This window comes from Haliotis rufescens, unplaced genomic scaffold, assembly GCF_023055435.1.
Source record: "Haliotis rufescens isolate VD_foot unplaced genomic scaffold, xgHalRufe1.0.p SCAF_19, whole genome shotgun sequence".
NCBI classification, from domain to species: domain Eukaryota; kingdom Metazoa; phylum Mollusca; class Gastropoda; order Lepetellida; family Haliotidae; genus Haliotis; species Haliotis rufescens.
In genome coordinates, this window is record NW_025963879.1 from 13912677 (window position 1) to 13926285 (window position 13609).

Consider the following 13609-nt stretch of genomic DNA (forward strand, 5'->3'; position numbering starts at 1 on the left):
CGAAAACACGGTACTGGGGATTCAGACAGACAGTTTATTCAGTAATTTAGGCATCAAGGACAATAGTACAATGCAGATTGGATATTAACATTTGTCACGTGATGTACATGATTAGATTTTAAATCAAGTTACACATTCCTGATTATAAAGACATGTTTTAAGAATACAGAAACACCATGGATCATATCCGGATTTTCAGAGTTTAGCAGATTTATCATTAACTGACGGTCTTTAAACAAAACTTGCAAAATGGGGAGAAATTTATACCTTAAATTGGAATACGTTTCACATATAAGTACGACATGGTATTCATTCTCTACTTCTCCGGATGAACAGTCTGTACAAATAGAGTTCACAATATCACCGTCTTTGGACCTGCGACATACATTTACTGTGGATTTGTGATTATTATTGTGTAAACAACCAAATAAATATCCTAAATTCAATACAACATGTATAAGCATTAAACTAAAAGTAATATCAGTCATTTTAGTAATATTAGTACAGCTCATTTGTGATACAGGAGGTGAGGCTCAGTGGTCATGCGTGTGAGTGAGTGAGTGAGTTGGGTTTAACGCCACTTTTAACAGTATTTCAGTTATATCGCAGCGTGTCAGCTTAATGTTGGAGGAAAGCCCGAAGTGATGCAGGTCTCAGACGTTTACCACTTCCGTGAAACCCACCAGCACGGGAATGGTGCTGACAAACCTAGAAACATAATCAGGGCGAACCGGGATTCGAACCCACCATCATAGGTTTCTGGCGTGCCCAAGGGACGCAACTCTGCACAGCGAATCGCGGCGCCTTAGAAGACTGGGCCACCCCTGCCCCCTGATCATGCATATGATGAATGGATGACGATAAACATAAAAGAATGTGTCTGCGTGTGGAGAGGGTTCTGTAAAACAATGTGCCATTTCCTTGCAGACAAGTGTCCGCAGAATACAGTTCATTATATTTATTATCTAAAAAAATATGTAATTGAGCAATAACAGGTTCCTTCAGCTCTGACACAACAATGTTTGCATGTACAATGTATGAAGCTCAATTCTGGTGTATCCCACGATGATATTGTGATGCATATTGCTGAAAGTGGTGTAAAACCCGTCTGTCTGACAAATGGCTAACTGTTGTGTAAGCAATCCTTCAGTCACTCTTGGAGCAACCATGTTTGTTTTTAACCTTTGGCCGCAACATTCACTCAGATAATGATTGCAAACAATAACATATTTTAGTTCCTCATGATGAAGAATTGATAGATTTAATATGATTTTGTTATTTGGAGAGTTACTACATAGTTGGTCAAATGTCAGTTATGTTTTTGGAAGAATAAAACTAGTTCTAAAACGAAACTATTTTTTCTTGCTAGGAAGTGTTGAGTTGACACCCTAGCTTAATGAATAATTCAACAATTAAAGTAGTAAATACTTTACTTATTTTATTACTTATAATTCTACCTGAAATCTTTAGTTCTTCCTTAGTACAATTTACAACTCACAACTATCAAGATATAAATGCAATATCTGGAAAATGGTCTGTCTCAAGTATCTGATGAAGTCTGTGAGAGTGCTCATGTCTTTTACCAATCTCATGAAAATCAGATCTTAGTTCTCGCTACCGCTAAACAAAGATCTGAGGACACCCCTTTACTGGTCACGTCAGAACACAGGACCATGTAACTATTTATAGCAATAAAAATAAAAAAGGCCTCGTCAATGATTTTAATTTTTTTATTGTTATAATTAGTTACATGGTCCTGTGGTCAGAACGACCTTTCGCGAACTTTGACCGATCAATGAAATGACTGACAAGAAATCGACATTCGCCAATCAGAAGGCAGCTTTCTCGAGCTTTACGACACTAGTTTCAAACTGGCGACGACTTTCGAAACATATTTTGACGTATTCTCGATTAATTCTTTTTAAACTGATCAAAAGGTCATTCTGGAATAGCTTATAGTTGGTCTAGATTGTATATATATATAATCATAAAACCCGTAACTTTCATTCGGAATACCCTCGGTAAAATATTTCGAGGTTGCATAATGAAAACACATTCCGACTGTCACTTTCATGATCTGGTAAGCGACGCTCTGATTGGTTGGATGAAAGGTCGTTCTGACGTGACCCGTAATGGGATGTCCTCAGATCTTTGTTTAGGGGTAGCGAGAACTAAGATCTGATTTTAATGAGATTGGTCTTTTACAGAAATGGTGTGGATACCATCAAATCATATCCAGGATACCTGCCATTTATAAAAATAGCACGAGACTTCATTATTAAAATAGTTCAATGTAATTTGGGGATTTTTTATAAAGCTTTTGTTTTCCAAACTTTGGGGGTATTTTAACACTGCATTGAGTGTGATAATGTAAAACTATGCATCAATGCCTCTTCCAGTTTATTGATCTTCTTATGGGTGATGTACAAATTATCTCTACAAAGCCATAACAGGAAATGGGACATTTTGAATTCCAATTAGGGAATTTTTACTGACATTTGCTGCAGACTGGGGCCAAATTTCAGCCTTTGAGGACATCTATGTCAACCCCTGCTGTAACCTAATCTGTAATATAAGTGAGAAAATATGGTCTTTTCTGTAAAATATGTAAATGTTCAGCCTAGCCAGGGGTGCTTATTTGTACAGGGCACTTAATACAGCAAATACGGTACATCAATATTCCAAGGAAACAGATTGTTTATGTACTGTAGCAATATCATTTTGATGCAACCATTTTTTTAGTTTTATTTGCTTTGGAATTTCGATTTAAAAGTTTTATTTACCCAAACTTACAATGTACTACAATCTTCTTCCATCAGCTGTGTCCGAGAATGTATATCAGTACAGGGTCTCTGGCTTAATCCACGGGTCTGCAATGTTCCAAGTTCATGATGTGTACTGTTAGCAGAAGTAAAGCATTCAGGATGTGACTGCAGACATCTCAGATTATCTCCCTTTGTTGGCTCACTGCAGGGATCTGGCTATGAGACATGTCAAGTTTTGTCTTCTCTGTTAGACCGAATGTTTCCATGTTAATGCAGTAGAGTGTCAAAGGCACAATGGGCCCTCAGTACCCCACCCTGATCAAAAAAGAACCAAACAAGATGTAGATTGGATGGTCAGTGTGACAAGTACTTGGACAAGCTGTGGAATGTGTTGTTGTTTACCACTGGTGTGTCTGACCCCATTACATCACAGGCTGTTATATTGCTGGATGTAACCAACACTCACTCACTCTTGAAATAAAGCCAAATATGACTTTGTCCTGCATATAGACAGATTTACCTTACATTACAAGTAAATTTCTCAAATATCATTGGTCAATAACTTTCCATGTAGGCAGCTGTGTTCAACTGGAAAAAAACCTTTTTCACTTACAAGCAAACAGACATTTTGCTGGTCTCCGTCCGATTTCTGTATTCTCTACAACTCCTGCTCCTTACAGTGAAATACCCTTGTGTAATGTATATTAACATTCATTTTATATAAATATGTGATGCACAGAGCCTAAACATAAACAAATTATCTCATATTTAAACCTATCTAACTGGAACTAAAACACATAATCTGTTTCATCATGTGCTATACACTGACCACCATTGATTGTTGTATTTTCCTGGAGAGCTGTTGCTGGCTAACATATGTCAGGTACATGGGCTGCCAGGAGAGTATAGATAATACTTGGATGGGTGATCACCTGGGTAGAACTTGGATGGGTAATCACCTGGGTAGTACTTGGATGGGTGATCACCTGGGTAGAACTTGGATTGGTGATCACCTGGGTAGTACTTGGATGGGTGATCACCTGGGTAGAACTTGGATTGGTGATCACCTGGGTAGTACCTGGATGGGTGATCACCTTGGTAGTACTTGGATGGGTGATCGCCTGGGTGGTACTTGGATGGGTGATCACCTGTGTAGTACTTGGATGGGTGATCACCTGGGTAGTACTTGGATGGGTAGTCACCGGGGTAGTACTGGATGGGTGATCACCTGGGTAGTACTTGGATGGGTGATCACCTGGGTAGTACTTGGATGGGTAGTCACCTGGGTAGTACTTGGATGGGTGATCACCTGGGTAGTACTTGGATGGGTGATCACCTGGGTAGTACTTGGATGGGTAGTCACCTGGGTAGTACTTGGATGGGTGATCACCTGGGTAGTACCTGGATGGGGGATCACCTGGGTAGTACTTGGATGGGTGATCCACTGGGTAATACCTGGATGTTTAATCACCTGGGTGGACAATCCCTCTGCTGTCACAGATAGTAATTGGATGGGTGATCACCTGGGTAGAACTTGGATGGGTGATCACCTGGGTAGTACCTGGATGGGTGATCACCTGGGTAGTACTTGGATGGGTGATCCACTGAATAATACCTGGATGTTTAATCACCTGGGTGGACAATCCCTCAGCTGTCACAGATTGTAATTGGATGGGTGATCACCTGGGTAGTACTTGGATGGGTGTTCAACTGGGTAGAACTTGGATGGCTGATCACCTGGGTAGTACTGGATGGGTAATCACCTGGGTAGTACCTGGATGGGTGATCACCTGGGTAGTACTTGGATGGGTGATCACCTGGGTGGACAATCCCTCTGCTGTCACAGATTGTAATTGGATGGGTGATCACCTGGGTAGTACTTGGATGGGTAATCACCTGGGTAGTACCTGGAGGGGTGATCACCTGGGTAGTACTTGGATGGGTGATCACCTGGGTGGACAATCCCTCTGCTGTCACAGATTGTAATTGGATGGGTGATCACCTTGGTAGTACTTGGATGGGTGTTCACCTGGGTAGAACTTGGATGGGTGATCACCTGGGTGGACAATCCATCTGCTGTCGCAGATTGTAATTGGATGGGTGATCACCTGGGTTGTACTGGATGGGTGTTCACCTGGGTAGAACTTGGATGGCTGATCACCTGGGTACTACTTGGATAGGTGTTCACCTGGGTAGAACTTGGATGGCTGATCACCTGGGTAGTACTTGGAGGGGTGTTCACCTGGGTAGAACTTGGATGGGGGATCACCTGGGTAGTACCTGGATGGGTGATCACCTGGGTGGACAATCCCTCTGCTGTCACAGATTGTAATTGGATGGGTGTTCACCTGGGTAGAACTTGGATGGCTGATCACCTGGGTAGTACTTGGAGGGGTGTTCACCTGGGTAGAACTTGGATGGGGGATCACCCGGGTAGTACCTGGATGGGTGATCACCTGGGTGGACAATCCCTCTGCTGTCACAGATTGTAATTGGATGGGTGATCACCTGGGTAGAACTTGGATGGGTGATCACCTGGGTGGACAATCCCTCTGCTGTCACAGATAGTACTTGGATGGGTCTTGAATGGGCGATCAGTCAGTCTGTAACTGGATGGCTGGAGCAGAACTTGGATGCATGATCTGGTGGACCATACTGTCCCACATCGCCTGACTTGTCAGCTACACACTTTACACTGCCATACATAACAGCTATCTTCTCTAAACAGAGTCAACACAAAACTAGATTAAAACGTCATAACGAAAGACTTTATTCATGTTAAAAAGTTACTGGGAGCTGACTTTGACCAAGAAATTGACTCCGCCCTTTATCACTTATCCCAATCAAGTAACAGACAAAACACAGCTCCATAACAATTAGCATGCTAAACAATGGACACTGTGACAACACAGACCCTTGTTCGTTATACCATAAAATAGTGTTTCATTAAAAGTCCTTACATCAGTCCCCGCAGTATAGAGAACAACTGAATGAAGACAATAGTTGTCAATTTCAACGACAGCAATATATTTCACTATAAACATGACTACAAACACGTTCATTGCCATTCAAGTTTTGATAATTACAATTATTTTATGACTGCTCAAAAGAACACCCATCAAACAACTTTTAAAAATATCTTTACAAACAATGCTTAATAACAAGTCAAACCTCACTATGTTTGTCAAACATTGTTCAATAAGTCAGACGGTTTTTTGTTTGCTATTGTAATAACATGTTATACCATAACTGGTCTGTTAAACAATGTTTAATAACAAAAAAAATGTTATTTTGTTATCGGAACAAAGTTTAATAACAAGTGAAACATTATCTTGTGTGTCAAACAATGTTTAATAACAAGTAAAACATAATATATTTTTTCTCCTTGTCAGTGATTATCAAATACAATGAGAAATCACATTGATAAAGGTAGACAGATACAAAATATCCCATATGTTTTGTCAAATCTCTAAGAATTAAACTTAGACCATTATTTAAAACAAAGCAATTTTAAAACGACAGCAACATATCCATACACATACCAAACAGTAAATATATTCAACATTAGGAGATGATCTTCCCACCAAATAAGCATTCTTCATCCGCCACTAACTGAAATCTTACTTCCTGATACTTCAACCATTGCTTTTCTTATTTACCTGAGCATATCTTGTGCAAATAGTTTGTCCTTCTGTCATAAATATCAATGTTTTAAATGAAATCACTTCAAATTATTTCCATAACACCTAATAACACAAGTCAACTAAAATATTTAACTTTAACACAGAATGAATTTGAACTAATACTTAAATTAAATAACTTAGAGATGGGATCTTTAAGATCGTTTCAAAATCTATGGGATATGATTGTTATTATCATGTTACTGATAGCTATTACGAATATTTGTTTATATATATATGTTTCAGAAATGTACACAGATTAATTAGCAAAACTTATGCGTTTGCAATAATTTGGTGGCACTAATACAGACAAATCCCGTGCAAACATTTTAGTACTGAAGATATTTGATAAAACTTAAGATGAGAGTGACAAACACAATGCCTTACATACACATAGTCCATGAACATTGCACACCACTATTGCTGAAGTGCTCTGGTCGAACCACATCGCTGTTGTGTAGTGGTACACTCCTGGTACATACAACATGGGTCCTCTCTGTGCAACAATTTGACCATGGGTCAAATCTGGACTTAAACTGACCCAACTTACAATAACACAAAAATATGCTTATGTTTAAGGTTTGAGCAAATCAATGCATTGATTCAACTTTTGAATACATGTAGCCAAGTTGCTGAAATGTATTCAGAGTTATCTTCCCTTGTTTGAAAATCTTGACTTTTACATCTGAGAAGTGAGGTTTGACGATGGAAAGAGAACCAAAACTGTTTCGGCCTTAATCAATACGATTACAGCTGAGAATGCATGATGTTTGGCAACATTGTACCTGGTGAGAAATTAAACTGGTATGCTGTCTGATTAAAGAACATTAAATGGGTTACCCATTACTCTTGAACCATCACAGTGAGTCCTGTTCTTGAAGTGGATTTCATTACTTACGGGTTGGACTCTTTCCATGAATAATGTCTGGTCCACTACTTGTACACAAAGGGGCTGCCATATAATATTCTGGGAAAATATTTTGTTGTCACTGATCAAAACAGAAAAATAACTTCGCTGAAAGGAACTGAACATTCTTTGAAAGAAGACATTTTTTTCAGGATATTCTGCAAGTCCAGCAAACAATTATTTTATTGTGTAAAACCTGAGGTATTTTTTTTTTCCTACCGTTTTTTAAAAACATTTATTATTTCTTTTCTTAAATCCCATGCTCCTAATCCCAGATATTCTAGATCAGTGGAGTCTTTTGAATTAACCTTTTCACTATGTCATGAATTAGTCTAGCCAGTTTAAGTCCAAATTTGCAAACAGTCAACGCCAGGGTTGACATGACTGCCTCTCATGAAAGTGAGAACACCATCCAAGAGTTACCCAGATCCAAGCCTTCTTTGGAGCTCATAGCAAATAAACAAATATGTACAAAAAATAGCTCATTATATATATAATACTTTATATATACGATCCTATATACAGCGGTAATCACTGAGTCTGTCTGCTCATAATACAGAAAAAGGCATGGCCACCTGATTGACGTATTAATTATTGATCATGTGAAATTGATCACTTTATATCAATCTCATGAAACCGATTACCTGAAATTGATTTTATTCAACTAACCTCACAAAATTGATCGCTGAAAATGGATCATGAAAAAGGACCATTTCAAAACGATCAGTCATCAATTACTGTTTCAAAAACTGATTATGAAATCACTCATGATGTTAATGGCTGTTGATGTCAATCAGAGAGAGGTCAATTGCAAACGACAAGTTGAGATTTATCAAAACACGAGTGTATATGTACACACGGGCTGTCCATCAACTTTACACATATACATAATATTCCTGTACACATATACAACAGAATCTTGTGATCACATATCGGTGATATAACATTTTGAGTCGAACAGTTCAAAATGAATACCGAAGCACTTATGAAATGATTGTTGAATGACTTAACGGCAAAGGGAACCCCTGGCAATAAACCATCAAATTCGCACCCCAAAAACTTATTTGCAAATTCATAACAATTTGTGACACATCCAAATCAAATGTTCCTTGGGATGAAATGTGAGGATTATATATTGCGCCTATACATATATCTACTAAGAACCAATACAGTATGTATACAATTTAACTAACTATTCAACTTAACCTTGCACCCAGTGACCTTGGAGTCACATAAATGGTCAAAAAATAGTCCATTCAGAATGACCCATGACAAATGTGAGAAACGGAATCGGCTCTGAGGGTGTATATTGGTACAATATGAAATGTACACATGACAAATGACAACTATTATTGTGTAATTGTTGCGATAGCGGGATTCATTTGATTCAGTGTGTCACACAACCGAGTTGGAGAAATTGAGGTTCAATGCAGACGCTCCCTTCGTCAGTAATGTTTCCAGTGATGTAAGTGGGTGAGTGCACAGTTTTAATTCTATCCATGTCAGTCGGCTGAATAAAATATGCAGGGCCTGGATGATCAAGAAGGAACCTGAGAGTGTCATTTACCTATATATTTGCACACACAAGAAGGTATCACTTGCAGATGGAATTCAATCTCCAGTTATATACAGGTTATTGCTTGATAATGTAACAATTTAGTTTTGTAAAAAGTATGACATATAAGTTCACCTCGTGGCTATATTTCAGAATAGAAATGGATATCGAAATTGATATGAAACAAACTTGACTGAAAACAGTGATACCTTCCAAACAATAGACTCCTCACTGCACTGCTCTTTCCCTTTGGTATAACAGGGTGTTAAGAAGGAAGAGTTTACGGCACTGTGAGGAGCTGACAATAACTGCTATCCCTGAAATTATGATGGCATTGAAAAAAATTGAAATGTATAAACCATATTAATGAATACTTGATATTCAATTGTCAAAACTAAGCAGGATTGCATACACTACGTTCTTCAATCAACTGTGAATACATATGGCCACTATGCTGATAGGCAGTTAATAAAATGAAGCGGATTTACAAAGGAGCGAAATGAGCTTTACTCAGGGTGGGATTTTTGCATGAAATTTGCAATTGCCTGATATTGAAGAAATGTATAGAGTAGATGGCAATGGCACATATTGCCAGAGACATTTTGCCGTTTTTGCGATATACCCTGAGCTGCCATTGGTTTGAGCAAACACTGGTTTCCCTCTTGGTGGACCAGGCCATGTCTCGATTCGCAGGTTCAATTTAGCAACTGCACATTAAGTCAGCCATACTTATTCACAGGCAATGGAGGAACGTAGTGTGTGCAGAACCTGTGAAGAATCAACCATGTTGATGGTCATGTTTTCATTTTCTCACTGCTAACAGTACAAAACAAAGGACTATAACACAGTTGGGGTAACACATAACAGTATGCTGTCCCCCAAAGTATTAACTACACAGAACAATCAACTACACAGGTTATTGACAAGTGGATCTAACAAAGTGTAGATGTATTACACACTAAATCTTCAGGCACAAACATAACAGCAGCACTAGTTCCCTGTCCCAATATGAACTTAAATATGACAAAAGACACAATTAGCAACAGAACTTGGTAACTCCAACAGACAAACGTAACAGTACTTGACATTAGTAACTTGGCACAAAATTTCTATGTACAAATACCACAAAATTTTGAATGTCACTTACCTCTCTGCTAGTCTTAGGCCCATGTTGGAAAACATAGTGAGTTAAAATCTAACGTCTTATTGGCATTATTTCAGCCATAGCGCAATGAGGGAAATATAGAGAAATAGAAATGCAAGATTTTTTCAACCTTTTATAAAGTGGTAAATATTAATGAATGTGATACGGGTCTGTCCAACATTATTTATTAAATCTGGAATTTTATTCAAGAGGGGTTTATTTCTCTATGTTATTCAGGGTTAAGAGTGGGTGTTTATATGCTGTAGCGTGGGATCAGGTTTGTGATGGTGTGTGCAAGTTTGAAAGGAATTTACATTCAAATAACATTTATCACCAGTCTTCATTTAATACAACAGATCTTTCAGAATCCTTAAAACATCAAATTATTTTGGGTCCATGCTATCATACGAAACAAGAAATACACTCTCCTGGATAAACAAAATGCAGTGAAAGGGAGCTGGAAGGTTTCTTACAGATTTGCATGAAGTAATACCCTTTTGAGCAAGGAGTGGCAAGCGGATGTCGTGGGCGGGCACTTTGGATGCCACAAGGACAATCTTAGACTAGGTGTGCCTGCCAATTATCTTATGATAGATCGTGTCTATGAAACTCATATATTTATTACAGAGGTATCATATAACATGTCTTTGAAATCCTTGAGAAAAAAGTGTGGTAACTATACACATCAAAGCATGGAGAACAGTACCAACATTAGTGTCATGTTTGTGTAATGTATGCTTGGTAGGCAAATACAGAAGGCTAATATTTGAAGAATGAGAAACTTGATTAAATGGTGCAGGGGAATGTTGCAGAAACTTGCAATGAGAAAAAAAGGCAGGCCTACAGAATATTCATTGGTTTTCGGGGATAGAAAAAGAGTTTTCTCCCTTTAACTATTGTGCTTTTAACAGGCAGTGGAAAATGCATCTATTCTACAGCATTAACAAATTATTGGCGGAATCATCATATTGCAATCTTATTTTGTGTAACCATATTTAACTTCACAAGCATCGACCAGATTAAAGAAAGAACTTTTGACATTGAAATATTCGGCCATTACTGTACCGGTATTTGAATTCATTTATTGAAATTTCTAATTTTGTTTCAAAATTGTCAAACATGTATTAAAGGAAGTTTGTGATTCAATGTCTATGTATTATTAAACTCATAACGTAATGAAATAGGAGCTATTTCAAACACTAAAAATAACTATTCCCTGAAACTTTAGGTGTTAAACAAGTTGACTACAATACTCAGAATCTAAAAATATAGGCCTTGAAAAACATCAGCATTAATAGTTTGTGTTTCTCTTGAATATTTACAAGTATTGAGACAAGAATGTGAGACTAAACAAAAACAAGATCATGGAGTAAGCGTTTTGTTTTCACAAAAGAAATTACCAACAGTTCCTAATACACTGAAGACTTCAATCACTTGTTTTTTTCTCAATTTTATGTTAAACATTCATCATAAATATTTTTTTTTAAAACAAACTTTAACATACTTTATTACACCGAGATAGCAAAAGCATTCATTTCATTCACAAAGCACTGCAAAAGCATAAATATATGCCTATCATCAAAATACCAATTTCCTATTCAGATTTTCAGGTTGCAAATATATATGTATAATATATATATATGTATATATATATTCAAAAGTTTTTGCAGTTAGACAGTTTATTGAACAGTGAAAATAGTCTAAAACTGGATGAAAATGATCATAAAATATTCTTTGATACCATATTAACACGTGGATATGTCAACGTTTAAAGATTCAATGGTAAATATCACAAAACATACGAGAGTTCTCTCCCCTGGGACACGAGCTGCTGTGAGATTGAGAAGGCATTCAACAACACAATGTGCAAAAATTAAGGGAATGCATTTACCAAGAATATATCTGGTTAGCAATTTCCATGCTCTTATAGACAAAAATAACATCTCAACATCTGCTTTCAAAATTCAAGCAACAATTCTAGCCAAAAAGAAGACGACAGCTTTCCCTTAACTTTTGAACTGAACAGGATTATATCATTTCAAAAATAAGTGTAACAAGTACATTCCTGGGTAAAGGTGTGTTCTATGTTCTAACACACCACTCTACTGGTAAAGACAGGCATGGAAGGAAGGCTCAGATCAAAATTCAATTTCACGGCAGAAATATAACAAACTAATATCAGGTGGGTGTAATTTTCACAGATTTTTTTTTGCAGGCTCTTAACAATTTTCATGACCTTTAAAAATTAATTTAAAAATATAATCAATATTGATAAAAACCCACCTGCCAAACGTTCTGTTAAAGGCCATATTAAACCAATTCCTAAAAAATTATTGATTTTTAGTTGCAAGTGAGTGAGTTGAGATTTAACACTTATATCACAGAGAGTCAGCTTCTGGTCGCAGAAGTTTACAACTGAAACTCACAAATAAGGTTTATGGCGCTAATCGACCAGGGACTTTTACCAGGGCATATGCTTCGTTCCTAACTGTCCCACTTATTGTTGAAAATGATATAACAAACAATGCATAACTGCCACAGGATCATCAGGTGTCATTCATATCCTTCTGTTGAAGAAAGGCACTCTACTACTGTTGTGTGTTCACACCCTGGCAGCCACTCCGGGCTTGGAGGGGAGTGTCCCTGATACCGCATCTCCACGGAAACTAGTAGTGGTGGGCTGTGTTACCGTTGACAACAGCAAACGTACAAGTATCTCTGGTGATTCTACCATCAAGCCTACCAAAGGAGGGATTTGTACACGATTATGGCTGTATGAATAATGTAAACACCAAACATTCATTTAAGTCACTGATCAATGGATTCGGGTTTTGTGTCCTCGGACCTTTCCTGTTCCGATTCAGAGTCAACACTAACCTGATCTGGAGCAGACCAGCGGCGTTTTCGGGGGAGATGGGAGTCACCTTCTGATTCTGATGATTGGCAGGTCGCCTGGTGAGAAGGCGACCTTGAACTATGTAAATGAGTGGTTGTTACAGTGTCTGAAAAGGTCACTGTATGGCCTTGGTGACCTTGACCCTGATGTGCTTTCTCTTCTGGTGGCGACTCCCTTTCACGAGCCTCACTTTGACTCTGTTGCTGGCTGATTTCTGCAGCCTTGAGGGGTACATCCTTGTGAGTGAGGGATATACATACATCTCCCACGGACAATTTGTGACACTCAAGTCCATATCGGTGGAGAGTCCTTTCTGCCGAGCACGAAGACCAGCCTCGTCCAAACACAAAAAATGGATGCTCCATCGTTGCTTCCACTGTCACCTGTAAACCCAAAACAATCCATTAATGCTGTGATATTTGCAGTGGAGGAATCAGTTCACCTTGTAACAATGAGTGGATCACCTTGTATCAATGAGTGGATCACCCCCTAACAATGAGTGGATCACCTTGTATCAATGAGTGGATTTACCTTGTAATGAGTGGATCACCTTGTAATGAGTGGATCACCTTGTAATGAGTGGATCACCTTGTAACAATGAGTGGATCACCTTGTAACAATGAGTGGATCACCTTGTAACAATGAGTGGATTTACCTTGTAA

General features: G+C 38.2%; 2 protein-coding genes across 2 annotated transcripts in view; both read right to left on the reverse strand.

Moving 5' to 3' along the window:
* Positions 1–3634: 3634 nt before the first annotated feature.
* Positions 3635–6408, reverse strand: LOC124148247 (calcium-binding protein P-like). The gene is made up of 3 exons (XM_048399144.1): positions 6390–6408; positions 4954–5241; positions 3635–4209 (listed from the first exon to the last, which is right to left on the reverse strand). The coding sequence occupies exons 1-3, from the start codon at positions 6406–6408 to the stop codon at positions 3635–3637; spliced, it is 882 nt and encodes a 293-aa protein (XP_048255101.1).
* Positions 5512–13609, reverse strand: part of LOC124148289 (ataxin-1-like) — a 121090-nt gene continuing 112992 nt past the window's right edge. Inside the window, exon 4 of the mRNA XM_046519310.2 lies at positions 5512–13330. Coding sequence (XP_046375266.1) covers positions 12860–13330 — 471 coding nt within the window. The 3' untranslated portion in view covers positions 5512–12859. The remainder of the gene's footprint in view (positions 13331–13609) is intronic.